At 37.9% G+C, this 27,556-nt stretch overlaps 1 protein-coding gene across 2 annotated transcripts; it reads right to left on the minus strand.

The window, feature by feature from the left end:
• Positions 1–522: 522 nt before the first annotated feature.
• Positions 523–27,556, minus strand: Nrep (neuronal regeneration related protein). 2 transcript variants are annotated; one of them, XM_026391316.2, is made up of 5 exons: positions 27,463–27,556; positions 27,030–27,071; positions 25,602–25,665; positions 5,938–6,015; positions 523–1,252 (listed from the first exon to the last, which is right to left on the minus strand). In XM_026391316.2, exons 3-5 carry the CDS (start codon positions 25,602–25,604, stop codon positions 1,127–1,129), a joined length of 207 nt encoding a protein of 68 aa, XP_026247101.1. In that variant the 5' UTR covers positions 25,605–25,665; positions 27,030–27,071; positions 27,463–27,556; the 3' UTR covers positions 523–1,126. The 2 variants fall into 2 exon arrangements, with proteins under 2 accessions (XP_026247101.1, XP_077652561.1); XM_077796435.1 differs by lacking the exon at positions 27,463–27,556 and adding an exon at positions 27,245–27,358.

A 27,556-nucleotide genomic window follows, 5' to 3' on the forward strand; every position in this document is an offset into this window, starting at 1 on the left:
TATTATTACTTTGTAAATACAGTTTTTCAACTTAATTCTTGGGAAAGGTGGAATTTTCATATTCCTACAGATGCCAGTGTTTTGGATTCTTTTCACATGGCATTTATTTAAAGAGTGGACCTTTCCCCCCACCCCACTCCCACCCACCCCCATCCCTCACCCACCCCCCCCAAAAAAAAAAAATTATCTGGTCAAAAAGAAAGAATCCAAAGAGACATCTCAAAATGCCTGTAAAGTTATTGCTTTTCTTTCTGTAAGTCAGGCAGGCGAGGCTACGGATTGGAAGAGATTTGGTAAGTAAATTACAGTTTTGTGGTTGCTCCCACTACCGTGACTGCATATCCATGAGTGCCAGCCATCGAGACAGTCTCTCACACTCTTGGTAGCATTCGCTCAACCTACAACACTGAGGAAGAAAGCCACACTGAAGACACAAGGAAAACAAGTCAATCCAGTCTAGAGAACAACATTCAGGGAAACAGAGTACCAACACCTTCTTAGAACATGGAAATAAAAAATAACTCCATCAGAGCTACCTCGCCAAGGAGCATGTTGAAAGTCCAAAATAGCACCATTCATCAGTGTCTCAGGTCCTGTGGCAGCATCTCGGTCACTTACCACAAGGAAACAATGAGTTTCAAACTACTTCTATACATCAAAAGAGTACATGGATAAAATATAGAGATATACAGACAATTGATGAACATAAACTACTAGGCTTGTTACATCTAAATGAAAAAAAAAAAATGGGGACTCTCAGCCTCTGCAAGAAGCAGTCGGGAGCTGTGTGAGTGAAAAGGCAGGAGTGGACCAGTTGTGTGAGAGCAGTGGGAGTTTGAGTTGTGGAAGACACTGTTGTAGCGAACCAGGCCTGAAGGCCCACCTGTAGGGGGGTTGTAAACGTGGATTCACAGTGTGAAATTCTGAGCATTTTCACTTGAGTCAGAATGATTAAAAACTGGTTTGATGATACCTATTTGTCCACTGTAAATTCTCTAAAGCAAGGCTCAGAGTCCCATAGTTTCTTCGTATACTTGATGATTTACACAGAAAAAAATCCCATATATGATACCATGACCTCATCAATACCCATACACCATATGTAATACAAATGGAGGTGTTACGATTAAAAAGAGTGGAGGTAACTGATACTTGGGGAGCGGAGTTCATCACTGCCCAGTGGAGTCAGGGAGGCAGCGGTGGTCTCATTGATCTTCTTGCGGTTCACTTCCTTTGGGACGGGAAGTCTTCCCTATAAAGCAGGTGGATGCAGACAGACACACACACACAGAGAAAAAAGACAAACAGTCATGCTTCTGAAACCATTTTTTTTTTTTTAATTCTGCTTCTCCTACCTACTCACGGCCTCACACATCCTAGGCAAGGGATCCACACTGAGCTACATCCCCAACCTTCCTACCCACTTTTTATCCTTGAACTCCTGCTATTCTGCAAACGGTTTACATATTAAACACAGTTCACCCAAATGTAAATATTAGGTCTGTGGGGGCATGAAGCAATTAAACACTAACCGCCTTTGCTTCAGTACAATCAAGTGGTTCTCTAATGGTGGTGGTGGCCAGCCATGTGTGAGGCAGCATTCCTGAGAGTCAGATTTCTGGGGATATTTGGTAGTGTCAGATATGACCCAACGTTAGGCTGGATGAGAGGTGCTCATAGGAGTGTTCATAGGTAATTTTTTTTTTCTTTTAAAGTGCAGCAGGTGGTGTGGTAAGAAGTAATGATCTGCTTTCTAATATATAACAAAAATATTTTAAAACAACTTGCATAAATCTTTTCTATGTGTGGTTTATTCTATAAGCAGTTAGCACCTTCTATGTGGGCCCTAATGGTCAGAACCAGAAGAGGACACCAAGAATGGAAGTGTTTGGTAAGGAAATAATGTGAGGGGAGCCTGAATTGTGGCTGTAGGAAAGAGGAGGACAGTGGGAATACAAGGCCAGATAAGTGCATGATTCAGTTGGTCTGGGTTGAGTGGGGCTTTTCTAAACCTGATGAGCAAAGTTTTGTGTTTCTGACTTAACAATGATCCAACCTCAGTGTGACTGATGATCATCCACCATACAGCTTCTGCTGACACACTGAAGGGGCCAGCAGTAGACAGCAGCCCTCCATCCCAACCAGGCAGCAAGAGAACAGGATAATAAGGCCCACTACCCAAGCAATACAGAAGTCTTAACTAACCACACAGGGACTATATGCCCTGTTCAGTTGTGAATATACTAAAGCTTGAAGCTTGACAACAGACTGTCTTTTATTTAAGCCATTAATTGCTGGGGTTTTCTTGGGAAAAAAAATTTCCCTTGTGGTTTTAAAAGATCTGTTAAAGGATCTGGTTTTTCTCTCTCTCTTTTTGCTTTTTGCTCAGGTCACAGGTACTAACAGGACGTGTTTTAATAAAAATGAATTTGATTAGATATAAGGACTTGGACTAAAGTGATACTCTTATTTGGTGATCTTTAAATTATCACATCTAAATTTATTTTTAAGAATTCAGAAGTTGAGAACTTCTTCTAAACAACACAAAACTGAATAAACATTTCCAGCAACCTCAGTTTGAACAAAATGCAGCAGATAATTGAACTTTAAGAAGTCTTATTTACTGAACAGGTTTTCCATATGAAACAACTGGTGTGCCTAAATTTTGCATAAATACCTCAGACTTTGAAAGCATATAACATTTGTAGGATGTATGTAAAATCCACATAATATATACTTTAATGCTTCAGGGCTTAAGTTGTGATTTCAGAAGTTGTTTGGGTATCTATCAATGGGAAAAACCATAAAATTAAATTAAAATATATTTCATCACTCATATACCATTAAGGATTAAGAAAAAATTGCTATAATATTAGTCAGCTCCTTGTAGTTGTGAAAATAATTTCAATCCAAAAATTTAAAAAAAAGAAATCTGCTGGTGTTTTTAAAATAATGTCACACTCACTACCTCCCCCTCAGTCAATCAGTTAGCATAGTCAGGACATGACAAACTTAGGTTTTGGACAAACGAAGAGTTCAATAGCTGTTAGTTGTCAACAGTCCAGCAAGGAAGGGAAATCAAAAGTTCATAAAAATTATCTTACTGAACAACTGCATTCTGAACACAAGTTTCAGTCTTAGTACCCTTTCACCTCCATGAAAAATACACAAGAAAATGAAATGGAAAACCTGGTAATTTGGAAAGAGGTACTTCTTTTAAAAAAAAAAAAAAGTGAAGCAGAGTATTTAACATTTTTACTTTTCCCCCCCTTCCTTTTGAGGTCCTAAAAATACTCACGCATTTTTTTGTTCATTATTCATGTTGTGAGTGCTTAAGCGCATTATTAGATTCTAAGTCCACAAAGATCAAAACAGAAACAAAAACATTCCCTGCCCAACCTGCTCATAATTAACTTGCTCAATAGGAGACAGACACCCAAGTAATGGGGCACCAGTAAGCCCACTGTGGTTGGTTGTGCATGGAGGTGTGCTGTTGAAGGACCAACCCTGAGGGCCCACAGACTAACATGGCTGCAAGGAGAGGAGGTCCTGGTAGGGGGTGGGCACAGTTCTGTGCATTTTCCCTTTAGAACCCTGGACTTACTAGATTTTAGTCTGCCTCCCATTTATCCCTCACCCATTCTGTTTTAAAGAATAGTCTTTCTGTTACACTAAAGGAGTTTTAGGATTCAACAACTAGGGAAGGAGGCCTCTTGAAGAGGAAAGAATAGACACAAAGACATCTTGTTTTTCCAGATGTCAGGCCTTATAAGCATTCAGAAAAAAAAAATAATCATCTCTTCCTCCATTATCCCACATAAAATGGTCCCTAAAGACTGAGGGATTAATATTTTTAAAAAAGGCTGAGAGTAGGGTGGGGAATGGAGGTGTCCAGTGTCCCCCACAGACCTACTCTCCTGGATGTCACTACAGCTGATATGTCTCTGGTAGGTGGCTCTCCCTTCTGATGATTACTAGAAGATTAGCCCCCAGTTACTCAATAATGTGCTTTGGACCAAGTAAATCAAGATTATTTTCCTTACAATTATGCAAAGATGTGCTTTGTCAAAACAAAACTGCTAGAGAAAGAAAAATAGTGTATGCTTAAAATATTACTCATTTATTTAGAGAGGAGGCAACTTAAAATGGCAGAGGTGTGGATCTTGCAATCCATTGTGCCCACCCCCTAGAGCATGCATGCTTCAGTGTGTGCAAGATCTGATCCCTGATGACACCTCTGACCTCACTGAGGAGCTTTACCTGCTCTTACCCATCTGGATGATGTCACCAGTATCAAAGAGAAGAATTTTGGATGCCTAAGGAAGCAAGAGTTAAGGAAAAGGCTATGCTTGTATTTCTGTTTCACCCTAAGCTGCCTCAGGGGAATTATACCCTGATCTGGCTCAATAAAAATGTCTAGGGGAAAAGTATATATGTTTCAAAGGGCTAGAGTGTAGCTCAGTGGCAGAGCACCCTGGGTTTGGTTCCCAGACACACACACACACCCACACACACCCACACACACACACACACACACAGTCTAGCGCTGTGCTGCTGCTGTAGGTGGACAGCTCTAGTATTTTAGCTCTCTTCAACACTAGACGAGCAGGTCTATGGGGGACACTGAACGCATCCTTTCCCTACCCCATTCCCAGCCTTTTTGAATACTCAAATCCTTCAGTCTTTAGGGACCATTATGTATGGGATGATGAAGGAAGAGATGAGTATTTTTGTCTGACTGCTTATGGCCTGAATCCTGAAAGACCTTGAAGATCAGGCAGGGCCTAAGCTGTTTTGTTCCTCTACTTTTCAGCCAATGACTTCAACCTTGACCTTAAGAAATTCCCTGAAAGATTAAAAATGATTTAGGATTGTTTTCTTTCAGTATGAACTTCCAGTTGACACAATCTCTTCAACTCCTGCAGCTATTAAAACCTTTTAGAGTAAAGAAGAGTTTCTTAAACATTGAAATACCAGTGTTTTCTGGGGGAAGGCTTTACCATTAGTCAATGACACATATAAAACTTTTGAATATAAATTTTATTTCCAACAGACTTTTTCTTTATTCATTGAAAAATTAGTGTCAGTGATAAAAAGTACAATCCTCCTCCCTGAGGTCAAATTGATATTTATCTTAAAAGGCAAAGTCTAAAGGTATCTATGGTAAAAACTGATAAATTTTTGTTTGTCTTAAAATGGTGCTGAAATATAAATTTTTAAAAGTTTTCTTAAAGCAGAGAATTGTCACACTAAGATGTCAAAGCAACAAAACCATATTAATATAAAATGTTTTTTTCAACTTACAAATTAGGAAAATGAATAAAACAGTTTTTTATGTTCTTCCCACTTTGTTTCATAGGGAATCTTATCAGACATCAGGAATTATTAGCAGAAGAAAAGGTCATCATTTCACACTGTTAAGAAATCCTCAGGACTTGGGTTGTAGCTCAGTGGTAGAGTGCTTCCTTAGCACATAGGAGGCAGTGGGTTCAATCTTCAGCACCACATAAATAATAAATTAATAAAATAAAGGTATTATATTCATCTACAACTAAAAAAAATCCCTTGATTCTAACCACCTCTTTTAGTTTTTAGGTTTATCATATTTGAGTTTGTACAACAAGGAATCTGTAAAATGCACATGTGATAAATTGATTCCATGATTCTTACATAAAAATATATTTTTTACTTGTTTGGCAAGAAGGGAAGATAAAATGAACTATAAGAGTCACAGGACTTTACGTTATGTTTTCAAAAATATATATTCTTTCCAAGGTCATCACAGTATCATGCTAATGGACCATTACAGTAGCATATAATGGATATTAAAATGAAAAAGAAATAACATTTTTTCCCCAAATACCACTAAATTGAAAATAGTGTTCACATAAATGTGTCTGTCAGGTACCCATCAAAAATGGTAGATCAGGATCTTACCTTAGGAATCCTTCCCTCCATTTCCTTGTCTGGAAATGGTTCTTGACTGACCCAGACAAAGAGTTCTGGGTAGTAAACCTATAGAGACATAAAAATACACATGTTCAGATTAAAAGCACCTGAAATCACCTGGGATCAGTTTAATGAGCTCAATTCTCAATGGTCACTTATTTCCCCCATTTGCAACTTAAGAGTGCTGGAGAAACCCTTTAACTCTTTCCAGTTGTTAGTGTGCTTCTGAATGTACACTATTCTCAGGAGTGTTAGCTAAATGTCTTCTAAGATCAAGTCCAATGGAGCAGAGATGTCAATCAATGTTATCTTTAGCAAGCAAAGTAGAAGCTCAATGGCATGTCAGGTGCACCAAGTCACCAGGGAGGCCTAACTTGCAAAGCAACCTGTGTGTAAGTATCCTTGCAAAGGTCCATGTTCATGACATAAATGTGTCTGTTGGGTACCCATCAAACAATGTCAGGAGTTATTCTAATCATTTCTTATTAGGGTAAAGATTATGCACAAAGTAGTGGGCAGGAGCTTTCCTGATTGTCTCCAGGGCCATGTGGCCACTAACAACACATTCTTTCCAGCTGGATGAAACAGCCAAGCATCTGAGAGAGGGGTAGGGAGTTGGGCAGCATTGTCATGAATGATTCAGAGAATACTAGGGGATGGATTCTGGAGGGTAGGAGGAGGTGGAGAGAGGGAAGCAAACTGAGTAACTCGTCTTTAAATATACAAAGAGCTATTAGCATAAAGCTGCTGACCAGCTGTTCTCCATCTCCAGCAAAGACAGGAGTGGGGGAAAGGACTTAAAATTACAACTACAGATTTAGGTCAGCTATAAGAAAGAACTTGGCACAAGAATTGTTCAATTACTAAAAGAATTTAGAAGAAAACTGTGAAATCTTCTTTAAAAATTTTAGGAACAGAATCCAACAACCATCTGTCAGGGCTAATTCACATTTGATTACAGCCCTGCTGGAAAAGAGGGATGAAATTAGGTAACATTCCCTCCAGATCTGATTCTCTAAGTTTTATAAATAAGTCCCACATTTAATAAATAACAATTAAGAATCACACCTCATTAATAGATGAACAAGTGGATTTAGATGTCAGTTTGGGTTTTAAAAGCACTAATCATTGCACTGAATGTAATATTTTGTATGTCCCAGCGGATCGATTTGGTTCAGAGGAGGTCTGGAGTAGGAAATATGGATGGTTAACTGCATTCACTCTTTTGGATAATATAACAGCAACTATCTTCACTCTTCACCAGTAATGTTTATAGCACATCCCAGCTTACTGAGCAATTTTGCATACATTATATAATTATCCTGATGATAAGTCTGTGAGTTGGTCTTAATATCATTATACAGATGAGGAAACTGAAACTCAAAAAGGTCAACCAACTTACCCAAAGCAACACAGATCGTGTTGGGTAGGAATGTAACTCATACTAGGTTTCTAGATTCAAAGCCCTCTTCTTTCCACTATCCTGCTGCCCTCACATTATCCAAGAATGCAAATTGCCTACCACCTCTACCTCAAAATTACACAAGTCCACGGTCACCACCCACACTGAGTGTTACATACTTGAGAGCTCATCCTGCAAGAACTGATGCAATTTTCTTACTTTGTACCGGGTCTGCTGTCTGAGCCAAGTGGTTCCCTCAAAACTAATCCACCTTCCTCTTCCACAGATTTCCCCTCCTCTGCCCAGCTCCTTCTTGAAATATTACACCATCTGCCTTGCTTTGGGACATGCAATCACTCCTGACATTCTCTTGATCCCAGAATGGGTAATGACAACAAAATTACAATAAAAGATACGCACACATTTTTTTCAAGGCATATACCAAAGTCATAACATATAGAATTCCAGTTTAACTTTAGGATACCCCAAATTTAGAGTTCATTTAATGTAAATGAGTATAAAATGATCATTTTCCAATACTACCCCTTTAAGAAACATGATTTAAACATGATTTTAAAATATTATAATATTAGTGTTTCCTTAGAAGCCAAAAATGTTGACAAAAGTTCATGTAAAAACTTAATAAGTATATGGAAGCAATGAGATGCAAAGTCAAGTAAATGTTGTCATTTCTCTTTCTTGTGCTTCTCTGCGATACCATTTTAACGAAATCACCATGCTTTTGATTTAACTTCTAGTTTCAAAGCATCAGTAACTCAAGTCTAATTTATAGGTCAAAATAACTTACCTTTCAGAAATTATTACACTTATTCTAACAATATGTTTTCCAAAGGAATCTCCTTTTCTTAAGAAAAATGGCCAATGACTTTTGCCATTGAACTTGGGACTATTTAATACTTGATAGCAAAACCCACAACTAAAGAAAATTTTTTATTTGCTTCAGATGTATTCCTTCTTTTGCAATGTATTTATTTGGTCACAAATGTACCAAAGACATTTCTAATTAGGCATTGTTTAGTATTTGAATCATAAAATAATCATTGTATACTACAGGAAAAAAAAATGTCATTTTGGCCTTGACGTAAAGTCTTCTAATGTCTTTCAAAGTCAGGACCTTAAGCCAAAAATGGCAGGGACAGAGGATTCTCAGATACATCCCCAAAACCTGCTTGGCTGGTCTCTAAGAATGTACAGATCCCTAGATAGAGTATCTGAAGGGTCTATTTAAATTTCTTTTTCTCATTTTCTCTCTGTCCCTTAAATGAAGCTGCTTTGGGGAAAAGGCGGTAGGCAATGGAAATAAATACTACCTATTATATATTATTATTCTTTCTTAAACCTGTGGTATTTTGAGATCCTAAAATGAAGAAGTTAAGGAAAAAAATATCTATTGACAATCAATCTCCTTGCTCTCAAATGACTCAGACCTGACCTTTGGGATTGCAAGAGAGCTTCAACTGTCATTTCACTCTCAGTGCTGGACACAGAGAATAGGAGGTCACAGCAACAAGCACTTGTGTTCCATTTAAGTGTCTTGATTTGAGTGCACTGTGTTTTCTCTGCCTCAGTTTCCCATGTGAATATTATCTAGTCGACTACTCAGGCTCTACCACTGGCAGTGAGGAACACCATGCCACTTTTCAACTCCAAATTTCTTACCAATCTCCATGCACTCATTCACTAAGAGTTCATGAAATAGCTGTAATGTGCCGGACACTGTGGTAACTTCTGGGGATTAGAAGAGAAATAGAGTTCCTGCTGTCCAGAAGCTCAATTCCGGGAGTGCGGCAAGGAGGGGTGACCAACCCATGCAAAGATAATCTTAAAAGTGTGTGTTATGTATCCCCTCAAATTCATATGCTGAAGTCCTAACTACCAGTACCTCAGAATCTGAATGTTTTTGGAGAGAGGAGCTTTACAGAGATAAATTAAAAAGATGTTCTCAGTGTGTGCTGAGATCCAAAGTGACTGCTATCCTTCCAAGAAGAGAATAAGGTATAGACACAGGGAAGGAACACCATGTAAAATGGCTATCCACAATCTTTCTTACTCATTCAGAAGACTCAGAGCTGACAATGGCCCTGTGACCAAGGATTTTGAATGCTGACAATCTGAAGGTCAGAAAACAGAGATAAATTCCCTGTCCTTCTGTCCTTGCTGGATTGGAAAGTTGCTTACTCTTCTTGGTGTCAGTCAACTGATGCTCCAAGGATGACCTTGGGGCTTATACTGTGTCCCATTCACTCACTGTTCTGGAGTCAAGTTGGTGTTTTTCATGAAGACCAACTAAACTAACTTTCTCTTTTTTAATATTTCAATGACTTCTCTCTTGTTGCAAGTAGTTTGCATCTCAGAAATCAAAGGTTCTAGGTAATACACATGAAAATACCTTAGATTTTTGTTTTGTTTTATTAAACCAAAGTTTGCCTTAATCTTCACAAGTATACATTCTTTTAAAACTATCTTCCAGGTATAAAATAAACTGTTTGCTCTTGCACAAATGAAATCCTCAAAACTCTCTAGAACACTATTCTTTTACAAGTTAGATAGGGAATGAGAGAATGAAGCCATACCCTCAATAACTAAGAAAATGTGAAGGTTTATGTAAATATAGAGGAATAGGAAACTTTAATTTCCACTTGGAGACTATGTAAAGGTTTTTCTTGAATTCTGGGAAAATATGTTTATACTTTTCACTGGATCTATTAGTTAATACTTATTTTTCCACAATGGTACTTTTATCTCACCAATGATTAGTTTTAAAAATAACAGAACAATGTGAAGAACCCATTGAATTAAATTCACTAATCATGATAAATATGTTGCTTTCATGTGCATGTCATACATTTAAACCTACTATATATTTAAATATGGCTTGTGTGAAAATGCACTATTTCTTACTGATTCTTTTAAATGTGTTTGCAGGTAGAGACTCCATCATAGCATACAAGTTGTATATAAAATGCTCTTTCTCTTGAGGCTTGTTTTACTCTCTCGACAGTGCAAAATGAAATTACTTCATTTTTGAAGCCTATAAGGCAACTATTTTGTTAGCAATCGTTACTTGATATGAACTATAGCTGACAACTAGCACTCCAAATTAGAAAGATAAAATGTAGGGGAAACCAGAGACCTCTCTTCCAGGTTCTAAAAAACATGTGTAAGTAGATTACTGCTTAAATTCTTTATGCTCTTTGTTTCAAAACTTGCTGTGTATTTTCTAACAGCATTGTTCATATACAGAATTGATCTAAAAGTGCTTTGATGTTTCCTACCGATTCTGTTATACCATTTGTAAAATTCAAATTATATGTATTATCTCTTTCTAAATTTAAAATTTACTCCTATTTATTTACCATCTTTACCAATCTTTCTTTTCACTGTCCTGTGTTAATGACCCTCAAAGGCAGGGTGATATCTTTCTTCAGATAAAAAATATACCATATACATAAATGCTGCTTACTTAATTGGTTAACACGCCTTCAAAGAAATCTGACATAAAGATATGATGCATAATTTTGTTGCTCAAGATCATCATCATAATATTATTTTTTTGTCCTTGATGAGGTCCTGTGAATTTAAAGAATGTGCACACATGGCCCCTTTAGACTTAACAAGGATAGGTGTATCCCCTGCAATTAAGAAAGCAGCTAAGGGCAGCAGGTGTCCAACCTGCATAATTAATTCTTTGTGTAATAAAGGAGTGTATTTCATAATCTCTCAGCCAATTAAACACTGTGTACCCACATATGTACATGTTCTGTTCTGCATAACTGGCCAAGATGTTGTGAAACCTGTCATCTAAAGAATATATGTACCTATACATGTACTTCATTTCTGCAAGCACCCTTTGAAGTAACACTATTAAGAATCTTCTTGAAAAGTCACTCAGCTCCCAAGTGTTGCTGGTCATGTGAGGGCAGAACGTAAACCGAAACCATAAATGAACTGCAAGGATCATTTTTTTCTGAACAACATTACATCAAAGGTCAGATGGTGCCAAAAGATGATGCGCTGTGCTGTCCCTCTGGAGACCTAATCTTAGAGATCCACCTAGCCTAGAAAATGTTCTTCAAGAGAAGCACACAGTGGGGGAAACCATTGCTACTGGAAGACAAAAGGTAAGTACACAGAACACGGGGCCATTCAGATGATGTGTGTAATCTCTGCACACCCTAGAAAGCAGAATAAAAGCATTAGTGCCTAAATTGGCAAACATTCTTGCTTGGACACTAAATGAAATATGCACTGACCTCATTTAAACAAACACAGACACAGGAGTTGGCTGTGGTAACAATGGGTAATTACAGAGTCACGAATGAACACCTGACTCTTGTGCTCAATAACCTGAAATGTGCTCCTGCTAGAAAGAAAGGAGGGCCTTTGTGACTGTGCTGCATTACCTTGCTGACACTTTCAGGGTTTCCTGAGAGAGTGGCCTGGTCTAACAAGTCCTTCACATGTAGCAATAGTGTAGGGCTGGGGGAGGAGGGTACTATATTTCATAAAGAAGACAATAAGAGCTCCCAAGTTGATTAAACCCATTGGCATTAGCTTCGCTTTGGGTGCATATCCCCAGGATGAACCCAGGGAATGTTCACATTTTATTCACACTGGGCAGTAGATTATGTTACTGTTCAACTTCACATGTCAGGCAGGCCAAAGATTAATTTTTTTGCTTTGTGAGTTGTGGTGTCTGAAACAAGCTGCGTAGACTTTAATCGTGGAATCCTCTAAATTCACTCTGCTCACTGTGAAGCCACCTTGAGAGGACGCTGAGGAATATGTGGGAACTGACAGCTGTGGAATTTTATTTCTAGAGTTCAACCAGGCAGAGAAAGGAAATGAAAATCTCCTCACTGGCAACAAAATGAAAGTGTTTACATGTGAAATTAATCCCCAGCACAAAGAGCTTCCACAGTCACTCTGTTCCACGATAGAATATTCTGTTTGTTTGGCTGCTGAGTCTTTTAAAATTTGATTTCTAAGAATAACAGCAAAGACTTGCAAGGGGAGCAACAAATCAAGTCAGGGGCAAGCCACAAAAGGTTGACAACAGTACCCGACTTTTCTTCTTCACCGCTATTTAAAACTGTTCCTTATGTGAGTTTTCCGGGCTTTGATGGTGTGTGATTCAAGGCCAGGGGCGGCAGCCGCTGGCTTATTTAAGCAGGGTGAACTCTGAGGTCAACTGCAAATATTTAGGTTGCGCAAACTCCTCCTCTCATCTCAGCTTCGCTCCTGTCCAATAGGAACATGCTCAGCACAAAGCAATCCACCTAAAGACTCCAAAAATCCAAAAAAGGGAGTCTCCAATCGAGGAATTCTCATATTTCTGCCAAGGCACCCTCCCCTGGACTGGAGGTCAGCCTGGTACAGAAATCAGAGCCAAACTGTGGACTGAACTCAAGGAAGTAAGTTCAACATTTCAAATCTTGATTTTTAATGGGCTATTTTTCTCTTCAGTAATGAAGACAAAACAAAGTTCAAATAGCTGATAACAGCCCAAAGTAAACCAGGAGAAATAGTACAAGAATAAAGCTTGGAAACAAATCTCCTAAGTAATATCTAAGAAGACTTTCCAAACAAAGAGGAAAAAAAATAAAGGAGCTTTTTAAAACTGGTTTGAGATTATGTAGTTTGAATGAACAATAAGAAAGTAGAGGCCATATTAGAAGGTATTTGCTCTTTTCAGAAAAAAAAAATTAAAAAAGGAAAGAAAGGAAAAATAGTCTTTGTCAACTTGCAGCAAAAAGGCCCCTCAGGCACTTAATAAATGCATAGCATAAGCTTTTCCTTACCCCATGACCCCAACAAATATGTTAATAAAATCTTTTACCTCTCAAGTAAATATTTACTTAACACATCTCAGTTCTAAGTCTGGACCACCTATTCCGTTATATAAATTGGTTTTCAGTTGCAACCAAGAAATAAGAAACATTACATCTTGTGCTGTTTCCCCTAATTTTAAGGTACATTAAGAAGAAAAAAAGAGGAAGGATGCTTAAATATTAATTCTATTTTATGCCCCAGCACACTAAACCACAATTGTGAATTTTAGAACAGTATTCTCTACCACAAATGAGAGTAACGCTCTTGCTATGCTTTCCAATACTGGACATCTGGATAGTAGGACTTTTTCCAACACATTCCAAGGTTAATAGGAAACATCCAGACTTGCCTTTATTAGCTAGTTTGAATAATTTTACATATGCTACCCCAGGTTTCACCTTCAGATAACTATTATAAGCCTGATTTCTAGTCACCAAGAATGCTTTCTTTCTTCCTGTCCAAAAATTACTGTTAACCACTAAAATCTTGTGGAAAAATTTTCACCAGCACGGATTACTTTAAAAATCCCATTTCTTTTGTTAAAGCTTTCAGTCAAAAGTTAGTGGGATCATACTTACTTATCTATACATAGGATCTGGAATTTTCCATGGTCTGGGTGGGATAAGGCAGTCAGTTGCTTTTGAAGAGTCTAAAGAAGTTCCAAAGCATTTTTTTTTTGACATGTGTAAAACTAAGCTTTCCAGAAAAGCCTGCCTTTTCTCCACAAATTCTCATTCCAAGAGAAACTACTCACTCTTTCCATTAAATGTACTCTCTTCTCCTGGCAGTTACAAAGTCCTCAACATTCAGCTAAAGTCATTTCACAGTTCAATGCTTGTCATGCACTGTCCTGGTCATTTAAAGACTGATATCTCTTCAGCAGCAAATAGCATCATAACAGACCACTAACTTTGGAGGGAAAGTGATTTCTATTGCAGGAGGATATATCTTTTCTTATAAGAAGTTTGACCTTTAAAAAAAAAAAAGGAAAAATATATCCAGATCTCTATCAGCATGCTACAAATGTTCAGGTCATAAAGAGGCCACTAAAAGGCTTCCTGTAACCTGCTCTTTGGAAAAACTAGCAAAAAAACTAATACTACAAGAGAAATTGGATAAGATGAGAATGAATGTGTTACTGCCATATACACCACCTGAGTTTTCAACCCCACTGACGGAGCCAAGTTGGATTGTGCAAAGGCTTCTCTCGGATGAGGGCTCCTTTCGAGCATAGGAAGCACAAAAGAACAAAGGGAGGAGCCCCTAACCTAGAGAGACAGGATGTTTCAGGGCTAGGAGTCAGTGAAGAAGTACATGCTTCAGGAGTCGTGAAAGTAATTGCAAAAAGAACATCAAATTAAGAGGGGGAAGTGCCCTGGAAAAGGAATCATCTGTATTCTTATTACCATGAAAAAGATGGCACTGGAAACTAGAGACCTTCATCCAAATGCTGTCTTCAACAAGACTTCAACCTCATACTTACTTTTTTCCCCCTCAGTCTTTCTTCCATTGTAAACCAAACATCAAATTTATACTTCCCCCAAAGAAGAGAGCTATGTGCAATACATGTGGGTTGTTGGAACCCACACAAGCATAATATGTATATTTGGGGACCAGAAGTTCTCTGTAAAAAAGCATCATAGAATCCATTATAATGATGGGGGAGGGGTTGGCTTCCCCTGCCAGGGGTACTGGGATGAACCACTAAGCACACACTGTACCACTGAGCTATACACGCCCATCCTATAATGTTTGGGTTTTTAAAATTTTAGTCATGCTTTCCTGGTGCACTAATTTAATCCTCACAGTTTTATTGCAAGGATGAAATGAACCAATATATGTAAAGTGCTGGTGATAGGATCAGACACCAAAGTGGATCTTTGCTCATCCTCCTCACCATTCCACAGATGAGAATACCACGGGAGAGAGCGAGCGAGCACTGGCCCAAGGTCACAAAACCAAGAAACAGAGAAGACAGAAGACAAACTCAGCCCCTCTTCTCAAAGATTGTCTGTCAGAAGTGATCTATACTAGGGTTTTCCCAGAGCCACTTGGAGTGTCACCAGGAGGCCCCTGGAAAGCTGAGGCCTATTATCCATCCCCCAAGTAGGTGCTGAGCGTCTCCTTTTAGTGCTCTTGTGATAAAATGTAGAGAGATTTCTGATACCTACTGTCAAGTGTAATTTTCTCCAAATTATCTGTTGTTCTCTTGCCTGTTTCCAATAGCCACCCTTCAAATATGACTAAACCTTAAAAAAAAAATAAAGTCACATTTAAGGACACAGAGGATATGCTCTCCAGTGTTCAAGAGCTACATTGCTTCTGAGGAAAGACTAGTCTGAGAGTAGCAACCTTGGTGTGGCTACATTAAGACTTTGGATCTAATTAAACCCAAGCAATAATGGTAATCACAGTTTTGTCTATTTTCAGTATTCCCTGGAAGGAAATGTTCAGCAAATACAAATATCTAGCAATCACTGCAGCTAATTATACAAGGCATTTGCTGAGAAACCAAATTGTTTTAATATGACCCCCAAATGAACTCTCAAACAGCTCCTCCTCAGATGAGCTACCAATAGATGATCTAACTCCATGTATCTATCTGTCATCAAATACATTTGGAATCATGTTCACTATAACTTTGCTTTTTCAAAATTCTAATCAATTTAAAAACAAACTGCTTAGAAGAGAATTAAAATCTCATTTTTATGAATGATGTGCAGAGACACAAACCATACACTGCATAAAAATATAAAGTGATCCTAATTGGAAAAGGAAGAAAATAAACACTTATTAGAACAGAGGTGCAGTGAGTAACTACTAAGAATGGTAAATTCATAAAGAAAAATAAATTTAACCTGATTCCATTTGGAAACTTTAAATGAATATATTAGAAATCCAGACAGTTCTAGAGACAGACTAATGGAATGATGCAGATGGAGTAAGAAGCCAATTATTAGTAACTCATATCACAAAGATATCAAATAGCCAGCAATGAAGTACACCATATTTTATCCTCAGATTATATACAGAGTGGTCTATTCAGCCTCAAAGATGTGGTATCCCTTCAGCTTTGTCTAAACAGCAAAAGAACAGCTCAGTAAAAACTCAAACATTAATTATCAGATGAATTGTTTCTATGAGGCCAAGGAACAAATTTAATTGAATCTCTGATTGAATTGATTGTGAGTGTAGATAGCCAAGACTCAGATAACAAAATTAAGTTTAAAAAGCAGTCTTCACAGAAAAAAAAAAAAAAAGGCGGGAGGGGTTACTTAATGAAGATTAAGATTAAATGAAAAGACATGGAGACTTGGCTCCCAGACCACAACAACAAGATCAGAAGAATTCAAGATTCTATTATCAAGAAGAAAAAAAAATATGCAAGCCAGGGCACTTTAAAATGTATAACTAGACCCAAGTCTCCACAGAGCAGTAAGAAGTGGAGAGTCAGTTCTGGTTCGTAGCACCTAGGCTTTGGAAAAGACAAATCCAAGTAATTAAGAACTAAAATCATGAAGATGAGAAGAGCTCATAGAAGAGAAGAGCATGACTTCTGATTTTGTATTACCTGAAGTGGTTAGGTATATAATCTCAATTACCCCAAGAAATATTTACTAAGTACTTACTTTCTTTGAGATATTAGATATTTGGTAGACAATTTGTAACCCTATAGAATGAGCATCTTATCAAAGAATGTGTCCCATCTCTTTGGGCTGGAATTATCAGAGGAGCAAAGAAAACTTTTAATCCCCTCAAAAAAGGTTTTTTTCAAAACAAAACCACCATCGTGGCTCATGCCTGTAATTCCAGTAACTAAGGAGGCTGAGACAGGAGGATCACAAGTTTGAGGACAGTCTCGGTGACTCAGTGAGGCCCTAAGCAACTTAGCGAAACCCTGTCTCAACCACCCACATATACACATATGCACATTTAAATAAATAAATAAATAAATAAATACAACCCAAGCCACCAAATCCTAGGAAGGTCTATTCAGGAGACAGGTGGGCTAGTTAATACAATTCATCTTTTCAAATCCTAAAGTTCTTAACCATACAATTGAATTGCCCTGACAGTGCAAGCTTTCAAACCACGGGTGAATCCCTTGTACTGTATTCCTCCTTTCAGCGAGTTGTAACTGAGTTCTTACAAAGTAGCAGACACTGGGCTATGTGCCTGAAAATGTGCTGCCAAACCTGCACAGCACACTGACAAATACTGAGATTCAGCAACCACCTGGCAGATGTGCATAAGGACAGACTCTGAGATCATGGTCCCACTAAGCCTTTGGGATCTTTTTCACTAGGATGACTTAGGGAAGGGCATGAAGCCGTACCTTACAGAGGAAGCACTTCATACCAAATCCCTACTGGGGTCAAATTTATCTGAGTCAATAAGTTTTATCCATCTCAGTACTGACCATAGCTTTTCCTTGACAGTTCAGAATGTGGGCTGTCAAAGAAGCAACATTTTCTCTTCCTTTCTACTTTTCCCTCGGAATAGGCTCCTTATATACACACCAACTTTTAGCCAATAAAAGTGTCCTCAAAATGCCTGGACCTGTTTTAAACAAAACAACTTTTGTAAATTTCTCTCTGTTCAGTCACTGGACTGTAGTACTTTTCCTTGCTGGATTTGTATCAAACTCAGTCCAGCCAGGAAGGCTGTTACCTGCCCCAGTAATCAAAGGACAGTGGTGTGTGATGGTGATCTGAGTGCAGGGGGTGATCAGCCAGAACCAGGCAGTCACACCAACACTTCTGTGCACATTATGAATCCCCTTCTTGTTCTAATTACCTACTGGTGAGGTTTTGGCTCAATATTTTATTTATTGGCAACAAAATGTTCAGCTCTTCTTCCTTACTTTCTAATCAATGGCTCTGGGTTCCCCATTTCAGCCTTAAAAGAGGCAAACAGACCTTTCTTTCTTTGGCTACCCTCTCTTCTTATGGATCTTTTCCTTCTTCTCAAGTTCAAGTTATTTTTATGTCGTACTCTATGAAGGTAAGGATGAACACTGAACCAAAGAGTCTAAGATCAAGGGTTTTTAGATACGTCCAGCTTGGTAAACTTAACACTTTAAGGAGGGTGGGGGAAGCTTAGATTAGAAAACATTCAAAAGCATTAACAAGGCAATAATTCTATTTAAAAAGATTTCATTATCTTGTGAAACCAGAGCAGACTTTGCTCTACTGTCAAGACTGCCTCAATGAGACCCTGAGAGACAAACTGCCGCCTGCTGAAAAAATACCATTAATAACCTAGTATGTGATGGCACTCCACAGCCAACATTTTGGATGAAATGTGGGGCTCTACCTTAAACTGACACTCTTCTTTCAGAAGCCCATACAAACCTAGCTTTCTGAACTTTCTCACAACCAAGAAGGGAACATGAAATTCAGGAGCTGTGTTTGTAGGAAGCTTTGATTTCATGTAGCTCTCTCCTCCTTACCTTCCGAACACTGACACTTGTAAAATACTCAGTGAGAGGGGCTTTGAGCAGTGAATTTATACTCAGTATGTGGTTATTCATTTCCTGGGCTATTAAAACAAAGGTCAGGCTGTTGGTGGTTTTGAATCCCAAACTAGGCCACATGGTTCTGGCCAGAAACAACAAATTGTCTGGTACTCATGGCCACTGGCTCATTCACTTCTTCCAGAGACATTTAGGCATTCATTGATCACTGGGGATATGCCAGACCCTGGTTAGGTATGGAAGCAGAGATCATACTGGTTCACAGATGTGGGATCCATTCCAAAGTCCCATTAGAATACGTCAATGAAGGTTTGGGTTTCCTTCCACTTGGTAGGAAAAGAATGCCAAATTCTTTCACTACATGAGTAACAGCCTGTAGGCCTCAAGTTGTAAATTGTTTCATTATGATGATGCTCATCTCTGGCTTGTACATTGAGCGCAACTCACTATGTCCTGTTAGAAAGGAAGACACAGAGGGTCAGGCGGCTGAGCACCAGTGGTTAGCACATGCCTGCACCCAGTCTGCCTCACTGAAAGGAGCATGGTGCCTCCTCTGGGTGATCAGCACAGCAGCAATACCCCCTGTGGCAAAGCAGACAATGCTGAACCTGCAGGGATTCCTAGTGAAAGTGCTATTGCCTCTTCCTGGGAAGTTCCCAGTTCTTTCTAGTTAGAGACCTTCTTTTTCCCACCACCTCAATGGGAGTGAGAGGTAGCAAATAAAGTAAGCTCTATCTTTAATCAGAAAATATATGTGAGGATCTATGTTCTTTTCTGTTAGACACAATCAAAAAGCAAAGAACCTGAAAGAATTTGATAAGCTATGAGAACACTGGGTAATTTCTGAGATGACTGCTCAGTGGCTTCCTACTCCTTAGCACATCAAATCCTTGACATCTAGGTCTAATTTGTGAGGTCCATCCTTGACAGCACAGAGACCCTGAACAGAGAGGAAGCATTTTTGCAAGCATCACTTTCTAATGTATTCCTTTTATCTGGAATAACTCCTCTCTCATCTAAATCTACTCAAATATTCTTAATTCTGCATTCACTCAATGTTTTGTTATGGACTAGTGTTAAGTCCATAATGAAGGAATAAAAAGCTTCATAAGACACGGTACTTGCTCTCAAGGAGCAAACAGTTCACTTCTAGGTTCGAAATTTTGTGTCAATGCCAATCAACTGTGAATGGTTTCCTGGAACACTATATTGAGGGTTCTGACATTATATTCAGGGTGAATAATAATAATGGGTGTCAAGGCTGATTAGCAATACCTGCCACGGAGTAGGAGTGAGTGGTAGCAGGCATGCTATATTCTTGCCTTCTCTGGCTCTAGCTTCATTTGTACCTTCTTAACAAAAGTTTTCCACTGCTATCTCCAGTCGTCTGTCTTCAATCATTCTTCTGCATTCTTACCAACTCTACCTGAGATTATATTGTGTTGCCTTGTTAAGTTTCTCATGCATGTTTGTCTTCCTTCCACAACTAAAATATAAATCTGCTGAGGGCAGGGGCCAAGTGTGTACCTTCTGCAATGCAAAGAAAAACACAATGTCCAAACAACACTTGTTGCTCAACTGACATGAGAATCAAGGTATATATAATCCTACTTCTAACTCTTCTCATTTGATTCAGTATTTTCAGGTATATTGCCTTTGTGTGTTGAGGATCACAGAATCAGATTATACTAGAAATATGTGAGAGCATTAAAGTTCCAATATGAGGAGCAAATCTCCTCCTGGATTCAGAAGGGGATTTTTATGGCTGCTGTGAGTTCTGAGCACCACAGCTGGATCAAACCCAGACAGGCAGCACTCACCATATTACCCACAGTGTAGCTCTGAAAGCTGGTAAAGGTGAGCAATCACAAGCCTTTTTTTGGGGGCAAGTGCCATACTTTACAGCTTAACCACAAAGGTTTTTAGCCTTTTAATAAATAATGGGAAATAATTTGCTGTGTAAACGAAAATTACATTTGTTTCCATTTCCTGGCTCTTTAGAAGGAGAGGTTAAGGCTGCAAATTACTTCTAGTTTACAAAAATTAATCATTATTAACTCACTAAAACCTAATAAAAATTCCAACAATAGATACCAGCATGCATATACCAAATATTTATTGTTTCTATCACGTATTTAATACTTTCCTAAAACTGTGTATGAAGTTCACAAATTCTCTGGCAGGGGTGGGAAGGCTATAACTCAGTTGGGTCAAAGAAATGCATATGACCTATCTAACAAACAATGCCAGCTAGATTAATACCCTGTCATTACTTCTAATAATGGAATTGATATTTCAGGATCATTGCTATTTTTTCAATCACTGAGATGAAGTATTCTTGAGGCTTCTCTGGGTGAAAAATACTTCTAGAAATATCTATTTCAGATAAATTTAGATCTGATAAATGATATTTTTAGCAATCATAATTTCTACAGATATGGGTTCATATTAATGATTAATCTGTTTTCCAGTTCAAAGCAGAGGAGTTTAAAGTTGGAATCTTGCAATATATCTTGATCAGCAAAGATGACACAGTCCAAGTATTTTTGATTCATTTTCCCCTGGTATATTCGAATTGGATTTGCTGGTAAGAATTCCTATCACTAGTCTGTTCTTGTATAGCACAGGAATTATGTAGATAATTCAAGCAAATCCCTCCCACTCCTACATCGCTCCAGCAACATTCTGAATTACCAAGATGAATCAGACAAAATCATGGCCTTTTTTTAAAGCATAATTATTCAGATAATTATTTTGATCCTCCATTTCACTTAGGCTCTGAGGATATGGCCTTAAAAGACTTTCAACCCAGGAACAGCACCAAGGAAAAACTTGGACCAAGGAAGCGATGCATATCCTACCAACCTCCCCAGTCATTCTGATTCATCTGAATGCACTTTGTGTCTTCATATGACCAGCTAGAGGAACATTCAAACATGCAAAATTCATATCAGAGGGTTACTCATTTATTTTAACAAAATATTTATATTATAGAAGCATATTTTCCTATTTTAGAAATCTTAGAATTTAGGGCTGGGGTTATGGCTCAGTGGTAGAGCACTTGCCTGGCATGTGTGAGGCACAGAAAATGAGAAATTATACCCCATCTGATTCAAATGTATGATATGTCAAGATCATTGTACTGTCATGTGTAACTAATTAAAACAAATTTAAAAAAACTAAATAAACAAAGTAAAGGTATTGTATCCATCTACAGCTAAAAATATTTTTTTAAAAAAGAAATCTTAGGATTTAAAATATAGTGGATTTGTCAGCATATTTCATATGATTTATACCTAAGGTTTTAGAACAGTATCAGGTTAAAATGGAGTTTGAATAGCTATTTATTCTAAGATTTCTGTTCAAATATCTTCTTCTATCTGAATTATCTACATAGCTCAAGAGGAAGCTGGACTGAAATTAAACCCAGATAGATTTTCTCTACTGTCCTAATTCCCCAAACAATTCCTAATTCTCCCCCACACAGTGCATTGGAAGGTTTGGTGAAACAGAATAAAGTACAATATAAAATTACCTTCATGAAACTATCTTCAGCATCTCTACCAGAGCAACTTGTCAATTTACATTCCAAACTCAATGGCACAGGCTACAAACAGGACCTCAGCCCTCTCTAATCTTCATGTATATTTTTTAAACAGGGAAACCTTATGTTAATGGAGAGATTATTGCAAAGAGTTTTCTTGTAAGCCCATGAATGCCAAATCACAGACTAAGCAGAAAGCAGAGCTCTATGAATGGTACAATAGAGTCAACTCATCTTTTAAAAAAGCTCAGCATCAGCCATAAAGAGAAGTTAAATTTTTCTAATTCCTAGGTCTCTGTTGAAACATAATGAGCCCTTACTTATTCCATGGTGATTCCACAGTACACACATACTGGGAGGCAAGTTTACTGTAGAGGGTAATCATGTTGAAAATCAAGACTTAACCTTGGATTCAATAATTTAGCTTTTCAAATTACTCAATAGGATCATCAGCTCATTCTGAAGTGTATTCTTCTTATTGACATACCTGTGTCTAGTTCCTTTAATATAAAATACCTAAGTAAAAATATAGTCCTACAAATTAAAATATAGGAAAAAAGTAAAATATAAATGAAAAAAAATGCTGAAGATCTCTGCTGATTCACAATATTTGCAAAACTCTGCAGACTCTACCAGTTGCAGAAATTAAGGGCAGGAGCATGTTCCCTAGAAACTGAAAATGTTGAAGAAGTTACTGAAAAGAATATAAGGATCAACTAAGATACAGTAAACTTTATACTCAAAATTAACACTTTACTCAAGGTTGCCCAACCCCAGGTATTATTACCATACACACTATAATCTATGTGAATGGCGCCCCCTGCAGTTGTACTTAAAGGGGCCCAAACACTAAAGACAATACAAATCGTGCCTCAGAGGTAAACAAAGTGGTGTCTTTTTTTTTTTGATAATGCAAAAGGCACTGTAGGATTCCTACATGTTACCAAATTTCTGTTGTGAAACATTACCATTTTAGGGTATGAAAAAATTGGATATTGAATCACTGTTTAGAATTCTGGAGCTTACTGATAAGTCTCTTACACTGGATTGAGTTGATTATTAATTTGTATTTGAAATAAACCCTTTACCAAACAGCCTAAATACACTAAAATTAGGAACTCTTTAGTGTTTTATATTATATTAACGGAAATACAAGTTTAACAAAAAAGCCATGCACATATATATCATACATGCGCGCACACACACACACACACGTGTATATACAGATATATATGTGTGTATATATATATATATATATATATATATATATATATTTTAGAGGTGGTCAGGAGCTAAATCAGCTTCCATCACAAAGTTTCTATTGTTTGTGGGCTAAGTCTCTAAGTAAGCCAGATATAGAGATCTGCAAAGTAATTCCAGTTTTAATCAAGGAAAAGAAAATTAACTTCATTTTGCCAAAAAGGAGAAAGTTCTTAAAAATATAAGTTCACTAATATAAATTTTTAAAAAATTGAAACTTTTTTATTACATTAATATGTGCAAAGACTTTTTAAGAGCTCAGACTTTCAGAATAAGAGAATTGCTAGAAAGTTACTTGGAATCACCCACAGACAATAACTGTCACTGGTTTAATTTCAAGCAATGGGCTTGTGCCAAAAGGGACTGACATCTTGATGAAAGGATCACCAAAAAGTTGTAAGAATTTTTTTCATGAGTAAAAATCTTTCCAAGAGCAACAAATTGTGATTTCCCTTTCTACCACCATACATAAATGACAACTGTAAGAAATTAACAAGTAATATTAATTTGCATTTGCTTTTCTGCATTTGAATGGTTCTAACTTTCATTCTTGGCTTTGGCAAGCATACTTGCCTTCTTAAAGCTCATTCCACTCACTACTGAATAAACATGATATTTGCTCTTTGCTCTTGACCTATAGGGGTAGTATGGCAGGGTCAGTGGTCATATTTATGTTTAACCAAAATCATCACCTGACATATTGCAACATAAAAATCTTCGGGGTCTAGCTGCAGTGACACACCATGGTACTGTTCTGGATACAAAACCAGAGGCAAGATGATGTTTCTGTTCAGTGACAGTAGAAGAATTAAGTAAACAAAAACTTCACAGCAGTCTATTTTAATATCATCCTATTACTCTATGCCAATGGCCAGTAAGGAATTTAATATGAAGTTAGAAACCATTTGCAGAAACCCATTGATTACCTTAATTTTATGTTAACTTCTTTTGTCTTCCTACCCCAGGTTTCCTAATTTGGCCATTACCATACTGGCCCAAGTAAGATCTATTTATTTAGTGCTTTAATGCCCACTTGTTGAAATGACAGGTGAGGCAAACAAAAAATTTTAAAAGTTTACTTGTTAATAAAAGTCAATCTGAACTCATTTAATTGCCTCTGATTCATTTTTCTCTTTAGAAGTTTATTCTTGGGTTGTTCTCAAAGATAACATGAAGTATATCAGATTCAATTTTGATTAACTAAATTCCACCCTCTTTTAAAGGAAAAAGCTAAAACTAATTCTGACGGGTACACATTCTAAGTGGCAGAGGTGTTTTAAAAAGTACAAACGTCTGCAGTAAGACATACTGTAATTACTTGAAAAGTTTTATAACATTTCTATTGTTTTTTTAGTTCAACCTTATTTCCAAAGAGAAAATCTTTCAAAGAAGTTTAATATAGTAATTCAGATGTTTTAAATGTGTATTCCCTCTATTTCTTTATTTGATCAGTTATCAGACATTAAACTGCCTTCTCTATGGATCATAATCCTGTCAGAAATAGTTGCACTTTTATTTAGAGGTAACATGCTTGACTTCTAAAACTGAGTAGATGTCTCTTATAAATACAGTAATAAATCAGTAAAAACAACAACAACAACAACAACAACAAAACTCCACAAATATATTTGAATTACAACAGATACAGTATACTAATACAAAATTCATTTTTTTTAATATATTGCTCTTAAAGATAGCATATACTGGAGCTGGACTCAGACCCATAATTTTTGGCTAAGTTCTGGCTATCTGTAATATAAGACCCATTGCTTTGTCTGAATGCTACACAGTGTTACCCCCTTCATGAACATCACAACATGTCATTCTTAAAGAACAGAATACTTTCTGTTGTTCCCCTTGAATAAATCTTCACTCTGAAAGAGGAATTTTCATTTTCTATTTAAAATGATTGCAAGTCAAAAGATCTAATTCACTAGCCAATTCACACAAATTGCTGCACTGCAAAACTCCCACATGCTGGAGATAGAACCTTTTAAAGGTCAGCTGGGGTAGGAACAATGAAGGGTTGTGGCAGATGAAGGTGGGTGGCTGATATTTATATGTAATAAAGACTGATAAGAAGCTACTGAGAATTTCCTCTGATGACCAATTCTTACCATTTCGAGAATCTTAATAGTCTTGGGCTTCTATGCTCCCTCTCTTCAGTCCAGGGAGACCAACCTGCAAAATATGTTTAAACACAGTAGACACATGGCCTCACCACAGGTCAGCAAATGAAAAAAAAAAAAAAAAAAAGCCTCTTTAGAGGTTACAAACAACCAACCACTTTCTAAGGTTAAGATAAGTTACATGCAAATTACAGTAACTACTGGGGTTTCAGAAAGAGCTTTCCAAGTGGTCTATAGGTTTAAATAAGGGACAAAGGAATCCCTGGTACCTGGCTCTGCAGAGCCTTGGGCTACTCCTAGTGTTTGGTTCATCTCTAAATTAGAGGAGTTCAAAAGGTTTAGCAACTTAAAAGTAGAATCAAGTGATAAAAATAGATTGTTTTCTGGCTGCTCTTTGTTCCCAGACATACTACTGGCAGTATATTTGCAATCAAGACGGCAGAATAGGAATCAGCCTTCCACTGTGTAGTGTAATGCCTCAGAGTGGATATTTTTGGAAATGGCACTGCATTACATAACCTTCCGTGTTAACAAAAAAAAAAAAAAAAAAAAAAAAAAAAAAAAAAAACCTACACAGGGGAAAAAAGTCAGGAATATATACCATTATGCCCTTCTCCCCAAACCAAACATTAACGTATATGCTATAGTGATCTTCCCTCAACCTTTATACCTTTATGCTATCAGAGCACAGCTCTTTTGTTAATATAAGTTATGGCAAAAATTAAGATGAATGGAAAAACTTAAAGTTCTCAAAAAGAGTGTCATAAGCTCTTGGAGTTTTCCTATAATGTTATTATAGATACATATAAATGCAAATCAGGTTATCATCATCACCAAGAGAAAAAAAGTCATGTATTTTTAAGCTCCCCCCACCCCAAGTTCAAATGCTTTATAAGAAAATGCAGAAAAAAAAAGTGTTGCAAGATTGAAAGCATGAAAAGACCCTCAGCGGCAGGCAGCAACGTTGAAAGAGGAAAGAGTAATCAAGTGCACAGATGGAAGGACACAAATTCATTTCATTGGGGTTGGGGGGGGGCAGCTTGTATGCAACAAAGTGCATTTAATGCAAAGAAACAAAATAGTTGCTAACAATGCTTTATGAGCAAGAAGAACAAAATTACCCACACAAGCAAGCAAAACCCCACCCCTTCTCAAAAGAATTCATTTCTCCCTTTTAACTTGTGCATAAAAAAGAAAAAAAGAAAAAAAAAAAGCTCAAGTTAAATTCTAGCCTTTAATGCAGCAGGACCAAAATGCTAGATTTTCTCCAAGGTATCTGTTTCAGCTCTTTAAAATTTAGAGGGAAGAAGCATGAACTCTGCAGGGTTGAAGGGTCCAGCTAAGAGCAACGGCAAGGAATCGACACAAAAGAGAAAGCAGCGCTCCCAGCCGGGGATGAGAATGGCATATACTTACAGACAAAAGCCCCGCTCCCTGTTCACTCTCTCCTCTCTACACCTGAAACACAAATGTGGATGAAAAAGGGCATCATGCTAGAAAGACAGCTGGGGGGAGGGGGAGGGGAAAGGGGTGGAGGAAGAGGAGGGAGGAGGGGGAAGGGAAACAACCCAAACCGGCTTCACTTCCAAGAAGTGCAGCCTTGGAAAAGAAGGAGGGGAAGGTTTCCCTGCCTTGCGCGCTCTCTCCAAGAGTGTGCCTTGTGTCCCTTTCTCTAAATCAATCTCTTTCTCCCTCTCTTTCTCTCTCCCTCTCTCTCTCTCTCCTCCCTCCCGCCTTCCCTCCCGCTAGTGTACTAGTGAACAATGAGCTAATTCTGACGGGGTTGGCTTGGCGCCAGCGCCCCAGCATTGCTGCCACTGTGCTGCCGCCGAGGAGCCAGACTGCTTACTCGGCAGGAATCGGCGGCTCAGGGCCCGGTCGGCTAGCGGCCAGCACGCGCGTGCGCGCGCGCGCGCGCGCCCTGCCAGCACCCCACGCCCGTG

This window comes from Urocitellus parryii, chromosome 1 (assembly GCF_045843805.1).
Source record: "Urocitellus parryii isolate mUroPar1 chromosome 1, mUroPar1.hap1, whole genome shotgun sequence".
NCBI lineage: Eukaryota > Metazoa > Chordata > Mammalia > Rodentia > Sciuridae > Urocitellus > Urocitellus parryii.